General features: G+C 36.8%; 1 protein-coding gene across 3 annotated transcripts in view; it reads left to right on the forward strand.

The window, feature by feature from the left end:
• LCLAT1 (lysocardiolipin acyltransferase 1) overlaps positions 1–26228 on the forward strand; it is a 219367-nt gene that overhangs the window by 126884 nt on the left and 66255 nt on the right. For all 3 annotated transcript variants that reach the window (XM_025354950.1, XM_025354949.1, XM_025354948.1), the window contains 2 exons: positions 992–1138; positions 6997–7113. In XM_025354950.1, the coding sequence (XP_025210735.1) occupies positions 1000–1138; positions 6997–7113 (256 nt within the window). In that variant the 5' untranslated portion in view covers positions 992–999. The remainder of the gene's footprint in view (positions 1–991; positions 1139–6996; positions 7114–26228) is intronic.

The raw sequence follows: 26228 nt of genomic DNA on the forward strand, positions 1-26228 counted from the left end.
CCAGGCTGGTCTTGAACTCCTGACCTCAGGTGATCTGCCTGCCTCGGCCTCCCAAAGTGCTGGGATTACAGGCATGAGCCACTGCACGTGGCCTCTTGTATGCTGTTTTTATCCTGCCTCAGCCCCTCTGCTCTTTGGTCTGTCCATTTGACTGTGTGCTACCAACTTGTCTGTTTTCTCTGTGGTCCTAGGTGAAATTTCTGAGGGGGAACATTTAGTTGGCCTAGGTATTTACTGTGTTTGCCCAAGCTCTTCATGCTTTGTGGGCTATTGGACAGACTATTGGATTGGCTGCCTCAGTTAGGTATCTACCGTAGTAATTCTGGTCATTGTGGCCAGGGGGAGATGGCTGGTCATCTAAACATGGCACATCTAGGACTCCCTCTTCAAAGAGCAAGGGTGATTTGCCCTAGAGAAAAGGAATGTAGTCACATTGTACACTCTGATTAGTGTGTTTAGTACCATTACACAATTTCCCTTTTCAATGCAATAGAAAGTGGCTAACATTGAAAATAGCAGTTGGATTTAGAGACTTGAGTAGTATCAGAAGGGAAATATTAAAGAGAATGCTTATACACTTGACAACAGTCTTTTGCTTACTGCTCTGTAAGCTGTCAGCACATATTCTTTTATCTCCTGTAGGTATCTTGGTTAAAATATCTGTTTAGCTAGGATTGTTAAAATTTTGGATAAGTTAGTGATAAATACTAAGGAAAAACTCTTTCCTTAATATTTTAATAGCTAGTTTTCACTTGAAAAGATAATTTTGAGAATTTTGCAAACCTCATGATTACCAAATCTCTTTTAGGATCTTCTCATATATATATGTTAGTTTTTTAAGCCAAGATCAGTGCTGAATTTATGGTATATCATGGAGCATTTATGATAATAAATAATTTATAGTAAAACCAGAAAACTGAAATATTGTATTCAATAATATGTGGATATTGGCAATAAAATTATAGGTAAATACTTGTTAAATTGATTCTAGGTTGGGCCATGCAGGCTGCTGCCTATATCTTCATTCATAGGAAATGGAAGGATGACAAGAGCCATTTTGAAGACATGATTGATTACTTTTGTGATATTCACGAACCACTTCAACTCCTCATATTCCCAGAAGGGACTGATCTCACAGGTAAGGTAGCCTGGGTTTGGCACAGTTAGAAATCATGTAGTCTAAACTTCTCATTTCTCAGAAGTAGTAACTGAACACCAATAAGAATAAGGGCTCTTCCAGGTGTGGTGGTCCATGCCTGGAATCCTAGCTACTCAGGAGGCTGAGACTGGAAGATGGATTGAGTCCAGGAGTTTGAGACCAGCCTGAGCTACATAGCGAGACTTCATCTCAAAACAAAACAAATCAAAACAAAAAAACTAATGGCTTATCCCTAAGGTCACTCAGTTAATCAATAGCATGTTAGGACTCAGAACTCTTGGTTTCTAGCCCATTTAATTTATAGTAGGCAACTCCAAGAGGTCATATTATTCATACTTGCCATCTTTGAACTTTATATTTTAAGCCTCAGAATATATTTTAAAATATCAGGCTTTTTGCCTGTTACAAAGGATGTGCTAATTATAGTGGTATATGCACAGAACATGTTGGCATGACAACAGGCTGAATAAATAGCTATTTTACTTAAAAAAAAAAAAAAAAATCAGGCTTTTATCCTTATGTAAGCGTAGTTTTAAAATCATGTTTTAGATAATGTTTATCCTCCCCTACCTGTTGTTTATATTCTCTTATCCTCTTCTAAGGTATTTATCCATTAAACCCTTCCTACTCCTCAGCTTCTTCCTCATAAGAAAAAGATCTGATAGTAACTAATTTCAGTTATTGTTGATTTACATTAACAGGTTACCTGTCTCCTGATATTTAAGCCCTATCCTTGTTACAAGCAGGAATAGCTTTGCCCTTCTTCAAGAAAACTCAGCCATCATTGAGTTGTAGCGAGGACACAGGAAGACATGTTTTTAACTTTTCTGCCTTCCTAAATATTAAACTTTTTTTTTCTTCTTCTTTGAGCCTGTCACCTCGGCTAGAGTGCAGTGGCATGATCATGGTTCACTGCAGCCTTGAACTCCTGGGCTCAAGCCTATAGTATTTGGGCCTACACCAGATACTACCACCACACCTGGCTACCAGATTTTAAACCGTATAGGCTAGGAATTGCCAATGGATTTCAAGAAAGTCTTACAAAAACTATAAACAAAATATTCAACAGTCTGTCATCCTTACTAAATCAATAGTTTTCACACTTTTTAAACCATGGATTATTTTTGCAGATGAAGCCTTCTATCAAGGATGTTAGATGATAAGACAGATAAAAGCAGAACTGCTCTGGTTGATACTGGGAGGAGTGGCGGTGGGGGCATAGCTTAGACAGAAAGTACTTCTGTAGAATCTTTGGACTCAAAAGACCAAAATTTGCTTTTAATAGTCCCGATAACTTCAAGAAAAATACAGCAGAATTTGAGAAGGATTCAGTGGATCTTACAGCTCTGCTGTATAAGGGAAGACAGGCTGAAACAGGAGAGAACTGAAATCTAAAATCTCAAGTAGTATGGAGAGGTAGAACATGAACTGAACTTTCAAATTTTTGGTAATAGACTAAGAAGGGCAACCCTTAGAATTTAAGAGAGGAGAACAGGTAAATGAACATACTGTTCACACTGCGGACATAATAATTTATGGAACTCATTACAAAAGAGAGTTCAAGATGAAAAATAGACATTACATACATATTTAAGCAAGTGAATAGGTGACTGAGCCATAATAGATTGTTAAGGGAAATTAAGGTATTTTAGGATTTACTGTAGGTAGCAATTAAGAGATCTTTGACACATCTATTGCAGATGGAACTGAGCTAAATGAATGGTGGCACTTTTTATATACTAGTCAGATCTCTAAAATATATGCCGACTGTGTAGTATATATTTGAATTTTTACAGTTGAGATTCTAAAAGTGGTTGTATCACAGAGGATAATACTGAGGATAATAATGGCTGCTTGTGGAAACTTGAAAATATATTCTTGTAAGTTGTAAGTTGATTTCCAGAACTAAATTATCATTAGGAAATTATAAGGGATAGGTGGCCATATTTAAATTTTATAATATTTAGAATGTATAATACCTAAATTTCGATATTGAAATATCAGCTTTGTTTGAGTATAGAAAGCCATTTACTGAAATGATAGATTTATATTTGTGAATGCGAAAATATACACCAAAGAATGTCAACTTTGAAAGTTATTTGGTAAACAAAAACTAATGAAAGAAAGGTCATATGTTACTGCTACATTAGTGTTAATATGTTCATACATTAGACCTTCAGAGTCATAAAATGTATATGTAAAACTTTTTTCATTCTATATTTGTTCTCAGGTTTCCTTTTATAGGTGATGAACTCTACATCTAGTTGCATAATTTTGGAGTCCAGAGTGCTTACCATTACATGATGTAGTTGCATATATATTTTAAATGCAAATGATATTTACCTTTAAAGCTAGACTTTGCCAAGGAGAAAAAACAGACTGATCGTGAAGCTTTTAAATATTTTTTTAACAGTATAATACAGATAATTGTATTGAGCTGGTAAAAAAAAAAGTCATTTTTAAAAATAGGCTAACAAAATATCTCCAGTTTGGAAAAAGTATCTGTTAATTAAAAGGTGTTTAGTTACTACCATACTAACCTTAAACTGGGTTTTTCAGCCCAATCAGACTGTTTTATAATTTAAGTTCTGAATCTAGCTGGCATGTACATTTAAATTAGTGCATTTAAATCTAACTTTACATATATTCTATCTTCATATTTTATTGTTGGTTATAACTTTTTAATGGAAGCAATATATGTTAATTAAGGAAAATTTGGAAACATAGAAGTGTGCACAAAACTTGCTATAATCCCACTGCCCATAAGTGAACACTATTTTAATGTTGGTCCATTTCTTTTGAATCATTTGGTCACATGCAGACATATGTGCACCCATCCGTATTTATTCTTTATTCTTGGGTTAGGGAGTTCTATATTGTATTGGCATATTAGTTAGGGTTCTCTAGAGAAGGAGAACCAGTAGGATGTGTATATATAGAAAGAGGTTGAGATTTGTTTTAAGGAATTGGCTCTTACAGTTGTGGAAGCTTGGTAAGTCCATGATCTATAGGGTAGGGCGGCAGAGTGGAGATCCCAGGAAGCAGTTGAAATTCAAGGCCAAAGGCAGTCTAGAGGCAGAATTCTTTCTTCCTTGTTGAGGAGAGGAGGGCACCTCTGTCTTTTTCTGTTAAGACCTTCATTCACCTGATTTGATGGAGCCCACTCCCATTGTGGAGGGTCATCTGCTGTACTCAGTCTACTAATTTAAATATTAGTCTCTTCTAAAAAACAGCTTCCCAGAAACATCTAGAATAATATTTGACGAGATACCTGAGTATCATGGCCTATTCAAGTTGACATATAAAATTAGTCATCACAATTAGTATATGATGATTTTGAGTTCCATTTCCCTGATTTGGAAAGATTGTAACAATTATATTATTGCATATAACTTAACACCTACTATATACATACAACTTATTCTTTTTAATTCGTATATGAGTGCCTGGATCTTTATCCCTACTATCATGAACTTTATGTTCTATGAGGAAAGACAGGTGATAAACTATTAAGTTAATAAAAATATGTCAGTCCTAAGTGCTATGCAGAAAAATAAGGCAGGATAAGGAGATAGAGAGTCATAGAGGGAGTGTAGGGTGCTGTTTTATTCAGGATGGTTAGGGAAAGCCTCTCTATTAAGTTTCTATTTAGGTAGGGACTAAATGAACAAAGCAGAAAACCATGCAGCTGTATGGGCGAAAGGCATTCTGGGTGAAGGGAGGAGCAGCAACTGCACGGATCCTGAGGTGGGAACGTGGCCAGCTGGTTTGAGAGCAGCTGCTAGTAGTCCCATGGGTGGAAGGAGTGCAGGAGTGGGATAGTTATAGGGAGAAACGTGACAAGACAGGCTGTGGTCAGAAAGTGGGATGCTAGTGCACTTACTAGCAATAACGGAGTCTGGGGATGGGTAGATGAACTAGGGGGTAGATGGAAAAGTCTGCATCTCTAATCTCTCTGTATTTCTGATCATTTTTACCTTCCCACATTGTGACTATTTGTTTTAGAGCTGTTTATACTTGTACTCACATTCTACAACAGTTCAGTTTTGCTTTCAGAATCCCCAGAGTTTTATAAACTGAAAGACCAAACTAAAGGGTAGTTACTACTCATCTTTGTGGTGTCTCTGGGATTCCGAATCCCGTTTAAGGTCCTGTCAGCTGTCTATAATATAAGTATTGTTTTGTAGCCCCATGCCCAGGGTATCTTCAAATGAATATGAGAGGAACTTACTACTCTTCATGTGTAGGGGCTTTACTTTTGACTTGCCTGGCTCAATTCCTCTATCATGAAATGATGTAACACCTTCTATAGGAGTGTTCTTTGAATATTTCAGTGTTATGGAAGGCATCTATGGTTTTTGGAGACTTTGAAGATTCAGTGATCTTAAATTCACTCCTAGTAAAGTTGTGTCAATATAGGTATTTTTCTTGTAACTGGGAATAATAGTTTATAAATTTCGGAATGTAGCTGAGGATTGCGGGTTCTAACATCTGCTGTCATCAGAAAGTATTTCATGATCTCTCCCAGCAGTTGAGGCCAAATTTCTGAACACTTTACTTTTTCCAAATGTATTTGCTGAATAATGGGTTTGGTTCTTCTTGGAACTTGTAAAGTTACCTCATGGAATGGAAAAAGGAGGTTTTGCCAACAACTGGAACATGTACTTGACTCCGTAACTATATTCAGCCAAACCATGTTCAGATGTTTGTACATGATGTGCTAATCATGTGCCCATTCCGTTATGGAGTGGTTTGGGTTAGTAATATTAGCATACTCTGTGCCTGAGCAAGGCAGATATTTCAGTTTACATGGAAGGCTTAAATTATTGGGTTTTAAAGAATGTTGATCTGATATATTTGATTGCTAGTTATTTCTTCTGGATGTCTAGGTCATTATATTTTGTTAGTGTCTTAGTTTTGTTTTATTAGCATTTTATATTTTAATATTTCAATTTTCTTATACAGGGATTGTTTTACCAAAATTTTAGTTTATTAGCATTTTAATTTTCATAGAATGTTGACTTTTATGAAATCTTTTAAAGAAATTAAAATATTTGAATATGAATTTCAGAAAATGTATAAAAATCTATTTATGCCTTTCTTATAATTTTTTTAAATTCTGGTAAGTATAACCGAGCATCTCAGCTTTGAAATGCATTTTAACACTTTTTTTCTTTAGTCTTAGAATATAGCCTCGAAATGTACTTTGAAACTCTGTTTTCCTTCTTTTTACACTAGACACTTCCTTGCACTATGTATGCTTATCTACTATATGCTTGCTTAGAAATTCCAGAGGCTAATTTTGAAACAAACCAGGCATGGAGGCCCTGTGGAATCCTCCCACTTAGGGGGAGTTGTGAACGATTAGTCCACTACTACCAGGCTGAAGTCAAATAATGCCAAGTGGACCTCTGGATGGCCAGTTACCCAAGATAGCCATCAGAACAAGACACACAGACCCTGTGCCATCCACACATTTCCCATAGCAAGTTTCCTTTTGAAAACACTATGATAAATTTTAAAACTTAAGATGGGACTTTAGAACACTAGTTCCCTATCTTCTCAGTTTGCTGACTCTCTGTTTAAAACCTTCTTTCCCTTCCACTAAACTTGGCCTTTCGAGCAGCAAATAGCCAAACCTGGGTCTGGTTACATAAGTAGGTCTGGGATCTTGATAACGGATCATCTGCAATGTTTGTATCTTCTCATTTGACTCAGTATTCAGTCATTATAGAATAACTAACTGCTATTTTTATCAAAAAAATTCTGTACTTCTTTCCTTACCTCATTTATTTCCCTTTAGTTTATGATTTATAATGGTCCATTGTTTTGTTTAGAGAACAGCAAGGCTCGAAGTAACGCATTTGCTGAAAAGAATGGACTTCAGAAATATGAATATGTTTTACATCCAAGAACTACAGGCTTTACTTTCGTGGTAGACCATCTAAGAGAAGGTAAGCACCCATTTCAAAATGTACTTTTTAATGAAAGTGGCAAAAATTGCTAAGCTTTATATATAGCCCTTTAGAGTTTATAAAATATGTTTTAATACTTTATCTCAAGAAATGAGATACTGTGTTTTTATTCCAAGTTGACCTATGTACTAAAATATTTTGCCGTGTATTCTTGAGAGATATAAAAGAGATCTCTGTAAAAACTTCTTTCCCCTTTTTTGGAACAGACATAACTCTATGTTACATACTTTTATATATGTACACACACATATAGCATATGTGTATATGTGCATATGTGTGTGTATGTGTGTGTATATATATGTATGTATGTATAGAGTTAGGCTATAATTCCATTTTAGGATATTTCTCCAAGTGGCAAAAGTGTCTTTTTCTTTTTTTTTTTTTTTTTTTTGAGATGGAGTTTCACTCTGTCACCCAGACTGGAGTGCAGTGGTGCTATCTTGGCTCACCGCAAGCTCCGCCTCCCAGGTTCACGCCATTCCCCTGCCTCAGCCTCCCGAGTAGCTGGGACTACAGGTGCCCGCCACCACGCCCAGCTAATTTTTGGTATTTTTGGTAGAGACAGGGTTTCACCATGTTAACCAGGATGGTGTCAATCTCCTGACCTTGTGATCCACCAGCCTTGGCCTCCCAAAGTGCTGGGATTACAGGCATGAGCCACTGCACCTGGCCAAAAGTGTCTTAAGAGTATCTTATCACTTAATCCATTCCTCTAGTACTCATGAAAAGCAAAAAAAAAAAAAAAGAAAGAAAAAAATCTTATCACTTAAACTAACCATATGTTCAGCTCTTAGGGTTTGAGAATATATCATTCTCTTACTATTTTAAGCTATAGAGAAATATAACAATTTGAAAAATAATTTTACTTTAATTATTTCACTCAGTCCACCAAGTAACTGGTTGGTAGGAAGGGAAGTGCCACTGCCTCTACTATTTTATAGTAGAACTGGCATCCAGTGTGGTAAGTACATTTTCACAGGTTACTTGAGTCAGGGATAGAACCTTCTTCTTCCTTATTTGTGGCTCATATCACACTTCTTTCAAACTACGTCTATTCGGGGGCATATATGAGCAGAAAGTGATTCCGTTGATGATGTCGCACCCATTTAAATGCTTAAGTTTTGATGTAAATGAAAACCAATTGTACTTTTTAATTATAGTTCTGCATATTTGCAAGTTTATATATTTATACACATTTGTACATACAAATAACACACATATGAAGTAACTATTTGGAAACATACTGAAGTGTTAATTTTATAACAATTCAAAGCCCACAGTCAGCTAACAGAAGAACTGTGTTTGCACATTTCTGCTCTTCACTCTGATTTCCAGTAAGCATATTCTGTAATGGTGATCTCTGTGACAAATTACCACCTTCATCTGGTAACTGATACATTTTCATAAAACTGCTGTGCATAACATGAAAAGTCTTGAACCATTATGTAAGAAAAGGTACGAAGTTCTTCTTTCCCTCAATGGCATCACTATTGTTCTTTTAGGATTTAATATGCTTTAAGATAAAAAGTATAACCTGCCAAGATGAAGCATATTTATAACCAAGTACCCATGATTTAAAGAAAGGTTCACAATCAATTCGAAATCACATGCTATGGTAAACCAAAAATGTTATCCATATTAGTTTGGTTTGCTTTTGAAATTCTGTGATTACAACTAATATGGCATGGACTTGTGGGCTTGACATTCCTGTTGGATGTGCTTAGTGAGTGCCCATCTACCCATAGAAGTTCATGGAGAATATGGTTCTTCATGCCTGTGGAGTGGGGTGGAGAGGCACGAAGACATTCAAGTAGTGATGCTTTTTTTTTTTTTTAATTTGATACCATTTACTGTGGCATGTAACTTAGACTCACCCTTCTCATTCAACAATGTTTTTCTATTTTACAGTATTTAATGATTTCTTTAAAGGTATTTCTGACATCATAGAACGATCTATAGAGCTCTGTTTTGAAATCTGGAAAATATTTTAGTAGCAAACTGATTTATAACTTTGGTGAATGTGTATTAGTCCTCACTCCAAGCACTAGTCAGCAACCACAATATGTAATTTTTCCTGCCAGTTGTGGCAGCTGGTCTCCCCAACATCCCTCCTATATCAGTAAAAAGAAACAGAGATGATTCCATTTGTTTCACTTAGAAAACAACAGTTAGATGATTTTATTTGTTAGAAACATAGAATGGGACTTGTATACTATAATAATAAAAATAAAAAATATGATGAGGATAACTATAATAGTATAGCAGCTAACATTAACTGAGCATTTACTAGGTACCTAGCATTATGCTGTATGTTTTATATGCCCATGATCAATTCATCTTCACAACAACTGTACGTGGTAGTTACCATTATAAATATTTATCTCATTGTGCAAAACTGAAGCAGAAATTGAGGTAAAGAACCTCATCAAAATTGTTGGAATACACTTTGTCTAACTGAATAGCTCATGTTCTTTCTACTGTAACTAGTTGCTGCTTGTATTTATAGTATGATTTTAGTTAACAAAATCTCCAGATCATTAAGCACCTTTCTAACACTAGTGAGCTGGAATATTTTCTTTAAGAAAGAGTTTAATAGGAAAAGAATTTAAAAAGAAGCTAAATGGCCAGAACACGGAGAGATGGTAGTCACCAGGCGGCTGGTTGTGATGCTGCCTGAGATAATGGGGGAGGGGAGCAGAGCAGGCAGAGGCCAAGGAGGCATCAGGTGGGGAGTTGAGGGCAACTCTCATTTCTTGGGGTTCAAGTGAATAAATAGAGAAGTTTCATTAGTGATCGGAGGTGAGGAGGATCTTGGAGGTCATCTAGTCCAGAGTTCCCTTTTAGAATGGGAATCTAAGACTCAGAAAGGGGCCCAGCCTGGCTTTCTGATCTTTAAGCTCATATATTAAGACTTGAGATCATATAGATTTGTTTGAGTTTTAGGTTCGAAATACTTGTTTTTGAATTCAAAGAAAGCAGTTTATATTTCAATCCATACTTAGCTCATATGCTTAAATTCTAAATATAAAGGAATGAAGGATGTAATCTTTCCACTATTACTCCAGGGGAATACAGGGTTAACCACAAAATAAAAATTAAATTCCCACTGGGTAATTTGGATCAGCACCCCTGAACCAAATTCTTCAGTTTGTATTCAGAGAGAGAGAATTGCTGACTTAACATGCAGATTACATAATTAGTGTCTAACAGTCCTGTTTGTGGGACTCTTGATATTTGTCTACAATAGTTCTCATGTGCTCTGAGAAAGTTGATGGCTGCCTAGGAAATAAAAGCAGTATACCAATCATAGACAGCGTAGTCTTCAGTAGCATTGTTAAACTATTTTAATTTCTTAGATTTTTGGTTAGTGCTTAGAGCTAACAATCCAGTCTGTCTGTGGCCTACAGTGGAGGACTAAAGGTGACCAACAGAAACCCCTCTCTGTGGCTCACATTGCATTTATAATAGTCAGCAAGCCTCTCCCAGGGTGGCATTTCAATTACCCTTTCGAACAGCCAGCATGTTTTAGGAGGCAAGGAAGAAAGACAAATTATTGAAATATTGGGTGCATTATATATCATGCACTCTGACCTTTTCATACAGCCTTTTATTGCTGGAAACTATGAAATTGGATAAGACCTTTCCGTTATGTTAAATAAGATGTGGTTGTACAGTAGACTTTTGACATTTGCTAGAATATTTTCTGAGACAATTTCCATTTCCTCAGTTTTAGAAATATTTTTGTAGTTTAGTAGCTTTTGAGATCATTTTACAAGGAACATGATAGAGTGCAACAAAACCTAAATGAAGTTTGTACACTGATCAGTGGATAAGCACCCAGATCACCTAAGTGGCCTGGTGACCTGCACGTCATGAAGCAGAAATTCTTCAAATTTGCCCCAGGAGAAGTATACATGACCGCATGTCAGAGACCTTTGATGTCTCTTCATGTTGAATTTTCAAATGCCATGGTATTGCTTTAGACCATAAAGGGAATTCATATTGTTTTCTTTGTTCCTTTTAGTCACTGCCCACCTCGCCCCCGCTTTCCCTCCAGCGAAAAATCTGAGCTGCTCATTTAGGACAGATCTTGTTGTTGTGTTTAGTGAAAAAAGTCATGATAGCCTTAATGAAAAAGGATAGAAGCCTATCTGTGTACTTAAAAACAACCATCTAACACTCACCAAGTTCTGTGCCAGGTATTGAGTTGTGCACGTTTCTTTACCTTGCCCATGCAGAAGAATCAACCATAGAGCTTTTTAAAAATACAGATACTGAGGTCCAAGCTCAGACCTATTGAATCAATCTGGTGATGGGGACCTAGACTCATCGCTACTTCTTTCACCACTCATACGTATCCCCTAATTCTCCTACCTAAGCTAGGTGGTAGTTTGCCCTGTGCTGCACCTGTGGAGCCTGGCTCTGTTTAGCAACTTTCGCAGGGTCATACTGCTGCTGAGCAGAGGAACTTTAAACTCAAGTCTTTTTGATTCCAGTGCTCATGTTCTTTCTACTGTATAATAAGCTTACAGTTTTTCAAATGCAAAAAAAAAAAAAAAAATTATTCTTTGTAGATTTTTTTTTTTTCTATTTCCAAGATTTCTCCCTGATATCCTTGGCTCTACTGTGAGTTCTGTTTAAATGAAAATATATATATAAAGGATTTTCTTTTTGTAAGCCTCTTTTATTTTTCTGATTTCTGCCTTTACCGGTTCCTCCTCCATTTCTCTAATCTTTAAACAAAACAAAACAAAACAAAACATGACATTCAAACTCTCTGTCCTTTCAAATTGTGGTTCCATTCTCTGGCAGAACCTGGGTTGAAAGAGGGAAAACAAAATTTTGGTTCAATCGTTTTCTTTCTTTTTGCCATCAAATTGCAGAAATAGCTTGATGACTTGATTTTCTCAACACTGGTTCATTTTTTATTAAAAATAGATAATAGTTTTTTAAATTGTAAAAACAGAACATACTTACTGTTAAAAAATTGGAAAATTAATAAAGAAGAAACTAAAGGCATTGACCCTGTTGCACAAGCCAGAAACCTGGGAGTCATTCTTGGCTCACCCCGCTCTGCTTTTCACATGCTGTGAAATCCCAAACAAGGCCTTTTGGTTCTACCCCTTAAGGATCTCTCAAATTAATTCTTTTCATTCGCAATGCCATACTGGTCTGGGCCTTCATTGTGTGTTCTCTGAATTATCATACAGCTGCTCAGCTGGTCTTTCTAGCTCTGGTCTTGCCTTAACCAGTCCTTTCTTCACTTTGTAGCCAGAGTCAAACCTTTTTCTAAATGAGGGTGGCAGCACACTGAGGTAGGTGTCCAGGCACTGGAGTCAGGTCTCACAGAATTCCAAGGTTAAATCTACTCTAACATGATTTGCCCAGGCCTTCTATGACCTACCTCTCTGGCCGTATCTCCTGTCTCCCTAGTTGTACCATTTGTTCTAGCCTTATTGAACCACACTTCTTTCCCAGAGTGCACAGTATGCTGAGCCTTCCCCACGGTATCCTCTTCCTCAACCTGTAGATGTCACCTTAGATAACAGGTCATCCAGGAAACCTTCCTGATTTTGTTTGGCTTGGTTGGGTACGTTGTTTTATATTCCCTGTATGAATGCTTTTCCTACTAGCTATATGTACATTTTTCTTACTATAGTATCACTTGCGTAGTTGTTTATCTCATTGACTGTTTTTTTCTCAAGCCTTTAGCACAGGGCCTGGCATATAATAGATACCCTTCAAATTTTTTGAGCCAATCAACTAATTGGTCAATGTAATTTTATACCCTATGTTCCAATAAAGATTTAAAATGGCTAACATAAATATGTATCATATAATAATAGCAGTGCCCCAGCCTGGTCAAGATGGCGAAACCCCATCTCTACTTAAAATACAAAAATTAGCCAAGCATTGTGGCACGTACCTCTTAATCCCAGATCTTCAGGAGGCTGAGGCATGGGAATTGCTTGAACTTGGGAGGCGGAGGTTGCAGTGAACTGAGATTGCACCACTATACTCCAGCTTGGGTGACAGAGCCAAGACTCTGTCTCAAAAAAAAATAAAATAAAATAAAAATAATAATAATAGCAGCAGCACCAAAAGAGAAGAAATCAAGGTAAGGGAAAATAGGGGTAAATTTTTTAAAAACTAGATGTGAGGTTACTATACAAAACATGTTATAAGTTTCTACATTCCTGTATAATACGAGTCCAAACATTGGCCCTGAGCTTTCTGTGCCTTTTATACAAGGAAACCGAAGTATCATTGACCATGTGTATAAGGTCAAAGCAAGCCAGATGATTAAAAGAAGCATTTTTTAAAAACTTGGAATATCTCCCATGGCTCTTCACAAAGAGCACATTGTACATTTCATGACCAAGATCCTGAACAGCATCTTTATGGGAAATACAATGAAATTTTTAGGACTACTCCACATAGACTCATCATGGTTGTCCATGTTGGCTAATGGAATAAACACATTCCATTACATGAGAATGAGCAGTCTCATAAAAGCTCAAAACACTGAGACTCTATATGGATTTAGAGTGTCTCAACTCTAAAGGTATACATAGACTGCATGTCCTTCAAACGATTCTCCCTAAAAAATATTTCACTCACTGAGGATTGGATGACAATTAGTTCACTCTGAGTTTGATTTTTCTTTGTAAGGCATCTGTTCTACAGATACTTTGTGTCATGAAGTGCTGCAGAGTCAAGGGTGATAGTAGTAAGTGGATCTAGGAGTTGGACTGAGGGAAATTACAGAGCTTACTGAGATTTCACACATGAATTGAAGGCCTCCCTCCAAACTGAGATCTACCAGCATGTCCTTAGAAAACAGTGAGGAGTATGTGTTTTTCGTATCCTCTGCAATGCTTGCACATAGTAAGTGGACCATTGCTGAAAGCTCAGGTCCTGGTCTGTGTGGCTCTTTTGGTCTTGTTTATTGCTGTGACTTCATGCCCTCTCTTCACTCCAGTCATGTGGGACACACTTTACTCATGCTGTTTCTTCTCCCAAACTGTTCCTGTTCATCTGGCTAGCTCCCATGGGTTCCTCCAGACAGCTTAAGTGTCTTTTCCACTTCAAACAATTTTCTGACCTCTCCAGGTTATTGGAGTTCCCTCTTGTTACTCTCATCATAATCTATACATTTCTGTTAATAACCAGAAGGTTTTTAGTGGCTTTTTTTTTTTTTTTTTTTTTTTTTTTAGTCCATCTCTCTCATTGGACTTGAGCTTCTTTAGGATAGAGATACTGTGCCGTATTTGTTTTTATATCTGAGGTCCTAATACCATGCCAGGAATATTATAGGTACTCAATAAATTTATAGTTTGGTACAAATTCTTAAAGATGACCTAATTTTAGCATCTCTCTCATACACACATATGCACATCTGATTAGCAGCTCTTCCTACCCCCTTCAGTCTAGTGATCAGACACTTACAGATTTTAATTTATATGGAGTCCTTTCATTGCAACACAGATGAGATTTATGGCAGTGCCAGAGGGCCACCTGAGGCAGATGCACAGCAAATAATAACTATCTAAGACACTCTCTTCTTTTTTTAACTACTGGAGGATAAAAGGGTACTTTTTTTTCTGGATTATGTATACTATTAGAAGAGAATTACAGAAAAATGTCATTTGTAACTTAAATGAATAAGGTCTTGGCATGTGATCATGTAAAATTCAATATGGAAATGTGGTTCTTAATTAAATGTTTCCTATATTTGTATCTCAATGAGTTTCAGATTCTAATATGGTGTTAAACAGATAGTTATTGCAACCTTGTGTTTCTCTGTACCACTTGACTTCAATAGGAGAAAAATTTTGCCCTGGGTTTATTATATACTATTTCTCTACCACCAGCCAGCTATAAAAATGCCTACTATTGTGAAAGGTAGGTCTGGGTTATAATTATTGCATGTCTTATGGCACCATTAATAAAAAATTTTCAAAATATATGTTCTTTATTAGATTATCATTTTCATAGATGAGTGAAAATTATATACAGTTGTATTTTACTTATTCATAAGGCATGTCTGTGCCTAAATATTGGTGCCCTGTATAATGTTTAATATGTTTTTTAAGAATGACACACTGAAAAATGCTGATAACAGTGACCTTTACAAAATGTGTTTATTTCAAAATTCAGAATTTTGGAAGCAGCTTTTGTGAGTAAAATTTGTGGAATTGCCTTTGAGTGATGACTTTCTGTAGACTGTACACTGACCATAAAGAATATTGTTACATACATTGAAATAATTTTGTCGGTTTCCCATTGGAGGGCAAAAGTGAGAGATAGAAAACAACTGCAGAAGGTGTGAGTAGCTGTGTCATCACAATGCTGTTTACTCACTGTGTGGCAGATGGGCACTACATGTTTATGTACTTAGAATCTCGTTTCCAGTAAAATAGAGAAGAGAGTTTCAGTGAATATGCAAAATGTATGTGACAATATACTTTAGCTTCCTGTTCATATGAAAAGCAAAATTCTCAGCCAAGGTGAGATTTTGACCTGAGTCTGAACCCCGTGGACCTTTGAATCCAGAAATTCATCTTAACAGGAGCTTATGCCTGCCCTTTGGTTTTATACAGTATGCAGTTTCATTGTGAATATATATGCTTCTTTTTTGGGTTTGTCCAAAAAAGGTTTACCTTGTTTCTTCTTTGTTGTTGACATATGTCCGTTTCATTATTTTTAAAGTCTGTGCCTTTTCTTTAGCTTTATCGATTTTTTCTTCCTTATTCAAAATATTCTATCTGCATTTTTCCAATTATTAGAACCTTTTTTTTTTGCATTTTTTCATAATTGATATTTGTGTTGAGTATTGCAAAGCAATATTAAAACAGTACTCACTTGCTGGAGTGTATATGTGTGTACACATGCAAAACCAAATTCATATACCTCACTTGTAAAAAATAGGAAACTAAATACAGAAATTGTTTACTTATTAATGTTGAAAGTTATTTGCACAGCTCTCTAAATGAAAGTAGTTTTTTCCACTTTATTTTGCATAGATTACATTTTTATGTTATATAAAATTATATTAATATATCATGTAACAATATATTATTATATATATTTTGCCACATAGGCTCCCTATACATATCTGACTGCTAAAAAGCATGCAAACTCACCTTGTCGTAGAATCTGGGCTGAGCAAAACTAGTCCAGGTTCATTTATCATACGTTGGCTACTCTGCACTGCATAAAGTGCAAGACATTGAAAGAATGTCAGTAACTTCTAAATCAGCAGCCTTCCCCTAGTGAAGTTACGTAGGAGAGTAAAGCTTAAGTGTTCTCAGTGACTTTCACTCCCTCCACACAAGAGTATTGCATTTGGCCACATGGGGTAAATTCCAAGGATGGTCCTACTTGGTAAGATTACTGACGTTGAGAATCTATCAGAAGTGCATATGTACACAAAATGCATATTTTTAAGTGTTGTATTTTGTGATAATTAATAACTTAATCCACATAATTTCATTGTGGTTCACTCATCTCTTTTTCATAGGAAATGGTACTTGAAAGGGAAATTAAAATGAAACCACTAATTTACATTTGTTTCTCAATTTTTGTTTTATGAGGTACCTTTTCCAGTGATAGTCTCATTTGGTTATAATACACTAACAGACAGTAATCTACAATGTGTTGCATCTTTTCATTTTAATATTTTTCCTTGGGAAAAAGATTACTGTCTTTACTGTCTTGACAGCAAGCTTCATATTTGTGCTATTCTTCTTCATGTCTTTGACCATGGCAGTTACCTCTGTTGTTCATGCTACCTGCCTGATTTTGATGACCGAAATATTTTTCACTAAGAAATATCTGAGTATTGTTAAGTAAACATCTGTCTGTGATTCCTTATTATTTACCATATATAACATTTTTAAATAGTCTACGTACACTAAATGGGTATTTGTAAGCTTTTAAACACTTAGCCTTTGAAAGTGTGAGGCTGCCACACAATTTCTTAGACCTTAAATGTGAGAAATTTATGTTGATAGTTGTTTGTCTTATCTCTATGTTCACAACCACTTTCTTTGAAGTGACAGATTTCCTCTCCAAAAACTTAGAATGCTTTGGGTTAATGTTGCATTGTGTAAATGTAGGCTGAAAGTAATTTGGGGTTCCATGTGGAAATTCTGATAACTTGTGAGACTGCAGTACCAAAGTTTTAAAATCCTATTGTACAGTCATAGTTTATTTATGACTTGTATCTTCCTTGTTTCATCGTAGAATTTTAAATGGCCTTTAGCAGAAGCTAAATAAGTGAAATGTGGCCCAGCGTGCCAAAGTCAGGTAATAAAGTATGTATGTGCATAGGACTTGAAGGGAAAGCGCATATTATCCAAGCTAAGGAAAGCTGCTCCTCCTAGTCAAACATTGAGCCTTAGCACCGATCTCCTTAGAAGTCAAGGCAAAACGGTCTTTCCTGTAGTTTTCTCATTGCATTAAGTTCTTGGTGACTTACAGTGGTAATGAGCTAACTTACAGTAGAAGAATTGTTAGTCAATGCCTTTTCTAGGCACAGTTACCACTCATTGGCAGCAGATCTACGTTCAGTTAACTAGCACCTCTCAAAGCTAAAAAACAAACATTCCTATTTTTGTGGACTGATCTTAGATGTCATTATTATAGAAGATCTACCAACTTGACCATATGTTTCAGGAGAGGAACTTCATACTGTTCCTTATGTGAGTACATGGAAATTACTCATAATCTATAATCCATGGTGCCTAAAAAGAATTGAACACTTTTTTTCTAGCTCATAAGATTTACTTGTTTTCATTCAGAATGGTGTCTTAATGACCACAACAGGTTCATAATGTTAAATCCAAAAGAAATTACCAAATAGTTTGCCAATTAATTTTAGTTATGGAAATTATTAATAACCTTTTGGATCAGTAAAAAGCATCTTTACCATGTTGGTTCCATTATTCATTCATACTTAATTTTTACTTCTTAAATTCATTAGAAAGGGTCTCTGTTGCCATGGTGCCTGGCCTGTTCCTTTTGTAATTCAAGGAGACAGTAGCCACTCTTATATGCCTAGATTAGTTTTAACGAAGGCTTATATTTTAAAACTTTAGGGATGGACATTAGTAAGAACTGAAATTAAGAAAGACTTGACAGGAAATATTGTGACTTTTGTTTAGACTTGACAGATGAATAGAGTTTAGGCAAAGGAGAAACATACTACAAAAAGCTTCCCCTGTACATACTATCTTTAAAGTTGTATACACAAAAGGTGTTTATATTTAAGTATTTTTAAGAAAATGTCTTTGTTGTAAATGCATATGACCTGATTCTTAGGTAAGTCCTATGTGTTGTAGTTAATATCATGTGATCAAGGCATACTAGTGACAGTATCAGAATAAAAATGTATAATGAACACATCTTTATGCATAAATTTGGGAGGTTAGTATGTGATCCAGTGTCACAGAAACAGCATACAAGTGCAGAGTAGAAAAGAGTTGTGGCTGGCAGATTAGGAGAATTTAGGGAATAGGACTTTGAGTTCGATCTGGAGGAATGGCAGGATTTGAATTGGTAAAGAAATTGGGAGAGTATAGTCAGGGTTAGATACTCAGCAGTGGAGACCAGCCTTTTTATGTGGCAAGAACTAAGTTAGAGAAGTAGTCTTAATTGTCATGAAGTCTCACTTCTAACAAACTACATAGGAAAGAGTGGGAACTGTGAAAGTTCTAGTATTTATGACTTTATAAATACTCCAAACCTGGTGACTACATTGTTCTCTTCTTAGTATTCTAAGACAGTTTATTATCTTCCTAAGCAGTTTACTACTTGTTCTAAGATAAAATAAGACCTTTAGAATAAGGCTTTAGCATCATGATAGTTATCCCAAAATAGTTTCTTATTTTGAGACTTCTGCATGAATTATGTTCAGTTAAAAGAGACTCAGTAAAAGTAATTATACCTCATGTTTTTTACATTTCCTTTGATCCATGAGTGAGGTATTTACAGACTATATGATGGCATATAGTAGGAAAAAGACTATGATTCATCCCAATTACAAAGATGTTTCCTAGGAAAGAAACTCTGGAGAAATGTCTTATGTCTTTACTAATGGTTTTGAGACTTAAACAAGTAAATCTTGTCTTTTCTGTGTATGGCTGTAAATGGTCATAATTTTATACTTGCAAATATCAATTTGATCTGAATCAAACTTTTCCAGCGTAGTTGGCCTATTTGCAAGGTTGGATATCCATGGGCTATAATGGATATATGCTCTATAAGATATCAGCGGTTTATATGGATTTTAGGTACTAGTAACATCTTTGAACATAAAATCTGAGAAGTGTCCTTTGGGTGCAGCAACTATAATGTATTTGGTGACCTTAGAGAGAGGATAGTTTCACAAGAATGGAGGCAACAGGAGCCAGATGTAAGTGAAGAGTGATGTAAGTGGAGATAGCTAGTTTAGATGACTGCTACAGGGAGTTTCCTGATGAAGGGGAGAGGGCTGGGGCATAGACAACAGAAAGGGGAAGCTGCATCAAGGATGAATAAGAGAGTGTAGCATTTTTAAATGCTGAGAAGATTATGTAGAAGAACAGCTGAACGTGAAAGGATTAACAATGGAGCAGGTTTCTGAGAAATCAGGAGAGGATAGGAACAGAAATCAGGTTAAGAGGGACCCTCATTTTGTAAGGCAGGAGGCAAGGTTCAGCATGAATATATATTTTTGTTTGACTTTATAAATACTGCAAGCCTGGTGAGTACATTGTTCCCTTCTTAGTATTCTAAGAGAGTTTATTATCTTCCTAAGCAGTTTACTACTTGTTCTAAGATAAAATAAGACCTGTTGGCTTTAGCATCATCATAGTTATCCCAAAATAGTACCTTATGGTTGGGAGTAGGTGGTGAGAAAGAAGGTGAGGGATGCTTTGCAGGAAGGTCCTGTGCTCTCTGTCAGATCAGAGGTTAGGTAATCTGATGATGGTGGGGTACAAGGGGACGGAGGTGATTAATAAGAGTTTGGAATAGTTGTTGTGGTAAATGAGAAAAGGAAGCTGACTGAAACCAAGTAAGAGCATTGCTGAGCTCTCAAACCTTGGGCTACAGAGCCAATCTGGGCTCTTGCCTCTACTTAAGTTCCATCCAAAGTGGTGACTTCACATGCCTCACAGTGGCTCACTCCTTCCCACCACCTGCAGGACTCCCATCTCTTCTGCTTTTGATCAGATACCCTTGTTCCTTTATGCCTATCTCAGGAAGATCATTTCTTGATCTCTTCAGCTGGAAGTCCTATCAGTCCCCCTCCAGTCTCCTACAACAGTTGAACCCATCTTAAGACTTACACAGTTTCTGGGTGATTAGGAAAATAGTATGTTGAAGAGACATCTGCACTCCCATGTTTATTGCAGCCCTATTCATAATAGCCAGGGTATACAATCCACCGAAGTGTTCATAATCAGATGAATGCATAAAGACAATGTGATGTGTAAATATATACAATGGCATTCTATTCAGCCACAAAAAAGAATGAAATCTCATCATTCCCAGCAACATGGATGAGCCTGGAGCACACAATGTTGAGTAAAATAAATCAGGCACAGAAAGATAAATTCTGCATGGTCTCATATATGGAAGCTTTAAAAGTTGATCTCATAGGAGTAGAGAGTAGAATAGTGGTTACTAGAGGCTGCAAAAGTGAAGGGAAGTAGCCAACGATTGGTTAATGGATACAACAGCACAGCTAGATAAGAAGAATAAATTCTAGTGTTCTATAACACTGTGGGGTGACTATAATTAACAGTAATTGATTATATACTTGTAAATAGCCAAAAGAGCAGATTTTCAGTGTTCTCAACACAGGAAGTAAGTGTTTGAGGTAATGGATATGCCAGTTACTGATCTCATCGTTACACATTGCATACATATCTTAAAATAGCACACTACCTCGTAAATAGGTACAATTATTTGTCATTTAAAAATACTAAAAAGCAAGAATAATCATGTAATTAGAAAATATATTTTTCCCTCTTTACTAGAGTGTAAGCTCCTTTGGGTCAAGGAGCTTCCAAAACCACAGTAAAAGCATTGAATCAGTCAGTCTCTGTTTCTCCTTTCCCCCTCTCCTTACCCCTGCCCCTGCCCCACCCCCCACCCAGGGCAATGGTGCTAAATTGTTCAATAAGTATTGAATGAATATATTAATGAATATAACAGATATACTGCAATCAAATTGTATATGAGATCAGTTAACTTCTATAGGAATATGTTTGTCAGAATTCTTTACGAGGCTAATAACCCACAGGCACCACCTTGAAGAATATTATTTTATGAGGATATCTAACTCCTCTACAATGGCAGTGAAATATATTGTATTTGTAGGTGATTGTGGCTCAGGATATTTTGTATTTGGCTTATTTGCACTCTCCTAGCCATAAAGAGCTTATGCCAAGCACAATCTCTGTTGTCCAACTTTGCTTATTATGTAGCTTTTACAGCAACTTTTCTAATAGTTTGGATGTAAATGCCATAATGTATCATAAGCCCAGATTCCTTTAAAAAATTTCATCCTCATAGCCTTCCTTTAAAATTTTATTTTAGTTTATTTCTCACTCACTGACTCACTGTGCTATGTTGAAGGAACTTTGTATACCAAGTGCAACCTCATATTCTATTGGACCTACAAGGTTTGGCTAGGAGAGGAAAACTCAGGATGAAAACATCAAAGAGGCAGCAATTACAAAAAATGGGAATGTTGGATGTCACAGAGTATGATGGAATATGCCTGAGAATTCTCACCTTTTATGCAGCCTTAAGTTCCATTGGCTAATAGCTTGTAACATATACATAAATTGAAGCAGATTGCTGTTCTTTTATAAAGGTCATCCTCTTTTATGACTTCACAACTTTTAATAATTCAGATATTTGTATTTTGCTGACCATTTTTTCTGCACTATAAACCAGTTCATTTTATTTTATACTCTTAATTAGCTCTTTATCTAAAGTGTTTTTATTTAAAGTGTTGGCACACAAGTTTAAGATAAGCTAAATTAGCCAACAGATATAACTAACTATTGGGTATTAATCAAAAGGATGATAGTATGGCTTATTGTTAAAATGAAACTCAGTATTTAGATCTTAATTTACAATTTGACAAGCTAAACCAGAAGTTTCTCAGATGCATCTAATGCCTCTTCTGCTGTCTTGGGAATAGAGATAGATAGCAATTATAACTCAAATTTCATTTCTGTAAACTTCAAGATCATGGGTTTCATTGTTTCACTAAAGTGCCATCCAAAAATAGTGTTCTACATCACCACAATAGCAGTGTTGTCCTCTGGCTGCCATCGTCCTTACCCAAGGCCTAAAAAACACATACTTGATTTTTTTTTTTCTTCTATTTCAGTGTTTTTGTCCATCCACTTGTAAACAGATTTCCCGCCACAACCCCCAATGCAGTTTCTGTCTGGCAAGATAATGCTGAAACATTATACTATCACCTTGGGGAAGGGTGGTTGGAAAAGATAAAACCCTTAACTTCCAGGTCCATCTGCTGAAATTGTCCGAATTTGGCCAGTGTATTATATAAAGTGATAGCACATGGAGAGAAAAGAAGAAAATGAATCTTGACGAGTGAGCTGCCATCATTTTTGTGGCAGTCTCTACCAATACTGTTAAATTTCTACCCACTGGATTTTTCAGGCTCCTAATTATTGGTATGTATATTATAGGTGGTGTTTGTATAGCCACTCAGAATTTTAGATTTGCTTTGGTTTGGTTTTTTTCCTGTTGAATTAGGTGGGGATGTTTGAAATAAACAAGAAGATAAGGGAAGGGCTCTTTTCTTTCCTTTTACTTTAAGTTCCGGGATGCATGTGCAGAATGTGCAGGTTTGTTACATAGGGATACGTATGCCAAGGTGGTTTGCTGCACCTGTTTACCCTTCCTCTAAGTTACCTCCCCTAGCCCCCACCTCTCAGCAGGCCCTCCTGTGTGTTGTTCCCCTCCCTGTGTCCATGTGTTCTCATTGTTCAACTCCCACTTATGAGTGAGAACATGCGGTGTTTGTTTTTATTTCTATTTGGGACCGTCTCCTCCATCAAACTTTCTCGAATCCTGTCAGCCAAACTGGTCTTTTCTTTTTCTGAATCCCTAGAGCAGTTTAACTGTACTTCTATTAAGATTCCTCAGGGTGTGTTGTAGTTGCATGCATGAACCTCTCTTCTCTACCCTGTTAGCCTGTTGACTACCCTGTTCTTGCTTCCTTTTTTTACCCGCACTGAATGCATCTAGCCAAAAATAGCTTTGTTGTTGTTGCAGTTGTTCTTGTTATTAACTGTTCTGGCTGGCTGAATCACATCTAGAATGGCTTTAATACTAAGGAAGGCTTCTTGTTGACTTTAATGAATTCATTCAAGATATAATATATATGGTAGGTACAGATGTCACAGTCTTGAAGAGGGTTAAAGAATATCACTACTTTGTGTGGTATAGAGCTTGATGGTATATGGCCACACTCTGACAATATCCTGGAAGGTTCTCAGGATTTCTTGCTGTAATTCTTTCTAGTTTATTTTCTGTGTATAATTAGACAGTGCTTTCTAAGTAGCAGAATTTGGTTGTAGATACTGATGCAGCTTAGAAAAAAAATGTTCTATGATGGCAGTTAGTCCAACTTTTATCTTCTTCAGGGCCATCAGGCCTCTGTAATAATTAGAATCCTTAAAAACTGGCTATATTCTAGACTCTAATATATTATAAAAGTTTTATGCTCGTCAGTGATGTCTCAAGCACATCATAAAGCATCAGTGATCTTTCCAACAATGTTCCTTGGTGCCAGTGATTTGGGTGACTGGAAAAGTTTGCCAGTGGAAGAACCACTTGCTGCCCTGATAAGGAACCAATATTACTGTATTTCAAAAAAAAAAGAAAACCCTCTAGGCTTATCTAAAGGACATGAGTAGAGGTAAGGTTTTATATATCAGAGTGATGCTGTAGCCAAGTTACAGTCTCTGTAAATATGGGGTAAATGAGAAATAATCTTGATCATTGGGATGATGGGCTCGTTTTTCAAACTGCCTCTGTGTTGACCATGCTCTCTGCCTTATTGCTTTCATTCAAATATAGCTGTCTCCTGACTCCATACCTCTTCCTTGTTTCCCTCTCAAATAAGAGCTGTTCATTCTCTCGTATCTCACTACCATATAGTGTTCTTAATTTACTTCTGATTTATCCATCCTGGAGTTAAAAAACAAAAAATACCGTGAGTCAAAGAACATTTTTTGAGCCTTTTGTCATCTAAATATAGCAACCTTTACCTCTCTCAGATACCAGTCAACCCTTCACTACATCCTCTGCCTCAGCCTTCGTTTCACTGGAGAGGGGAGACTTAGCACCTGGCTCAGTCTCCATTCCCTCCCTAGTCTAGCCATCCTCTTAGGTAAGTTCACCGTCTGTGTGATAACTCATGCCAGTTCCATGATCTCCTCATTATTCACACTACTTCATACTTTGGATCTTGTCTTCAGGAATTGCTCCACCTGTTAAACGTTAAATTGCAACATCTCACTCTCTAGGCTATTTTTAGTCTCATTAAGATCTCTCTTCCCTTAATGCCCTTATGCTTTTTCCCTATCCATAATCATCCTTCGGTGTTCATGCTTTTCTCTCTTCTCAGTTATACTCTGTGGTCCATTGCTTAAACCAAACTCTGGCTAGTATCTTGAACACCTTAGCCCTGTTGCCCTGGGTGGCACACAGTCAGCAGAAGTGCATTCCTGGGTCTTGCCTGCTGCTTGCCTTCTCTTTACCTGCACTGGCTTTTAGCTCTGCTGAGAAAATCCCCTAAACCATGCAGATTACTGCCAAAATAAACTCTTGGTTGCTGTATTAGTTTTCTAGGACTGCTGTAACAAATTATCATAAACTAGGTTGTTTAAAACAGTAGGAATGGCCAGGCACAGTGGCTCACGCCTGTAATCCCAGCACTTTGGAAGGCTGAGGCAGGTGGATCACAAGGTCAAGAGATCGAGACCATCCTGGCTAACACGGTGAAACCCCATCTCCACTTAAAAAATACAAAAAAATTAGCCGGACATGGTGGTGGGTGCCTGTAGCCCCAGTTACTCGGGAGGTTGAGACAGGGGAATGGCGTCAACCCGGGAGGCAGAGCTTGCAGTGAGCCAAGATCACGCCACTGCACTCCAGCCTGGGCAACAGAGCAAGACTCCATCTCAAAAAAAAAAAAAAAAAAAAGTAGAAATTTATTCTCTCACAGTCTGTAAGCTAGAAACCTGAAATCAAGGTATTGGCAGAGCCATGCTCCTTCTGAAGGCTTTGGGGAGGAGTCCTTCCTTGCCTCTTCTTGGTTGCTATCAGTCTTTGGCATTCCTTGATTTATGGCAGCATGCCTCCATCTTTATATGGCCTTCTGCCTTGTGACTCCCCACTTTTAAGGACGCCACTCATGATACCCACCATAATCCACAATAACCTCATTGTGACTTAACTAATTATTTAGAAATAGGTTCTTTGCAGATATAAAGTCACATTCTGGGGTTCCAGTAGACATTAAATTGGGGGACACTCTTCAACACAGTACGGTTGCTGACTTCAATGCTGGCTGACCATTTTTCGGTTTCCCTAGTCAACCATTTCATTCTCTGCAGTAGCAATTTCATGCCTCCCCTGTCCATCCTCAACACTCTTGTCCCCGCTTCTCTTATCTTTAAGCTCTAACTTACCAATCATTCCTTATCGTCAGCATTTAATGTTGTTCAAATGTCTTTAGTCTTTAAAAAGGAAAAAAAAAAAAGACTTAAAAAAAAAAAAAACTATGCAACTACATGGACACTTTTTATAACCCCTTCACCATTCACCCCTACTCCAAGCTTCTACACTACATCTGTCTTTGCTTCAGATATAAGCTTCTTGGAAGAGCTGTTGATGAACTGTCACCGCACACTTCTTCCCTAATAACTTCAAAACTTTTTGTGATCAGTCTTCTACCTCTTAGATTCCACTAAACCTGAACACTCTCTCAAGTGACCACATTGTGGTAAATTCCAGACCTTGTCTTTTCTTACTTTGTCACTAACACTTGATCG

Source organism: Theropithecus gelada, chromosome 13 (assembly GCF_003255815.1).
Source record: "Theropithecus gelada isolate Dixy chromosome 13, Tgel_1.0, whole genome shotgun sequence".
Lineage (NCBI taxonomy): Eukaryota > Metazoa > Chordata > Mammalia > Primates > Cercopithecidae > Theropithecus > Theropithecus gelada.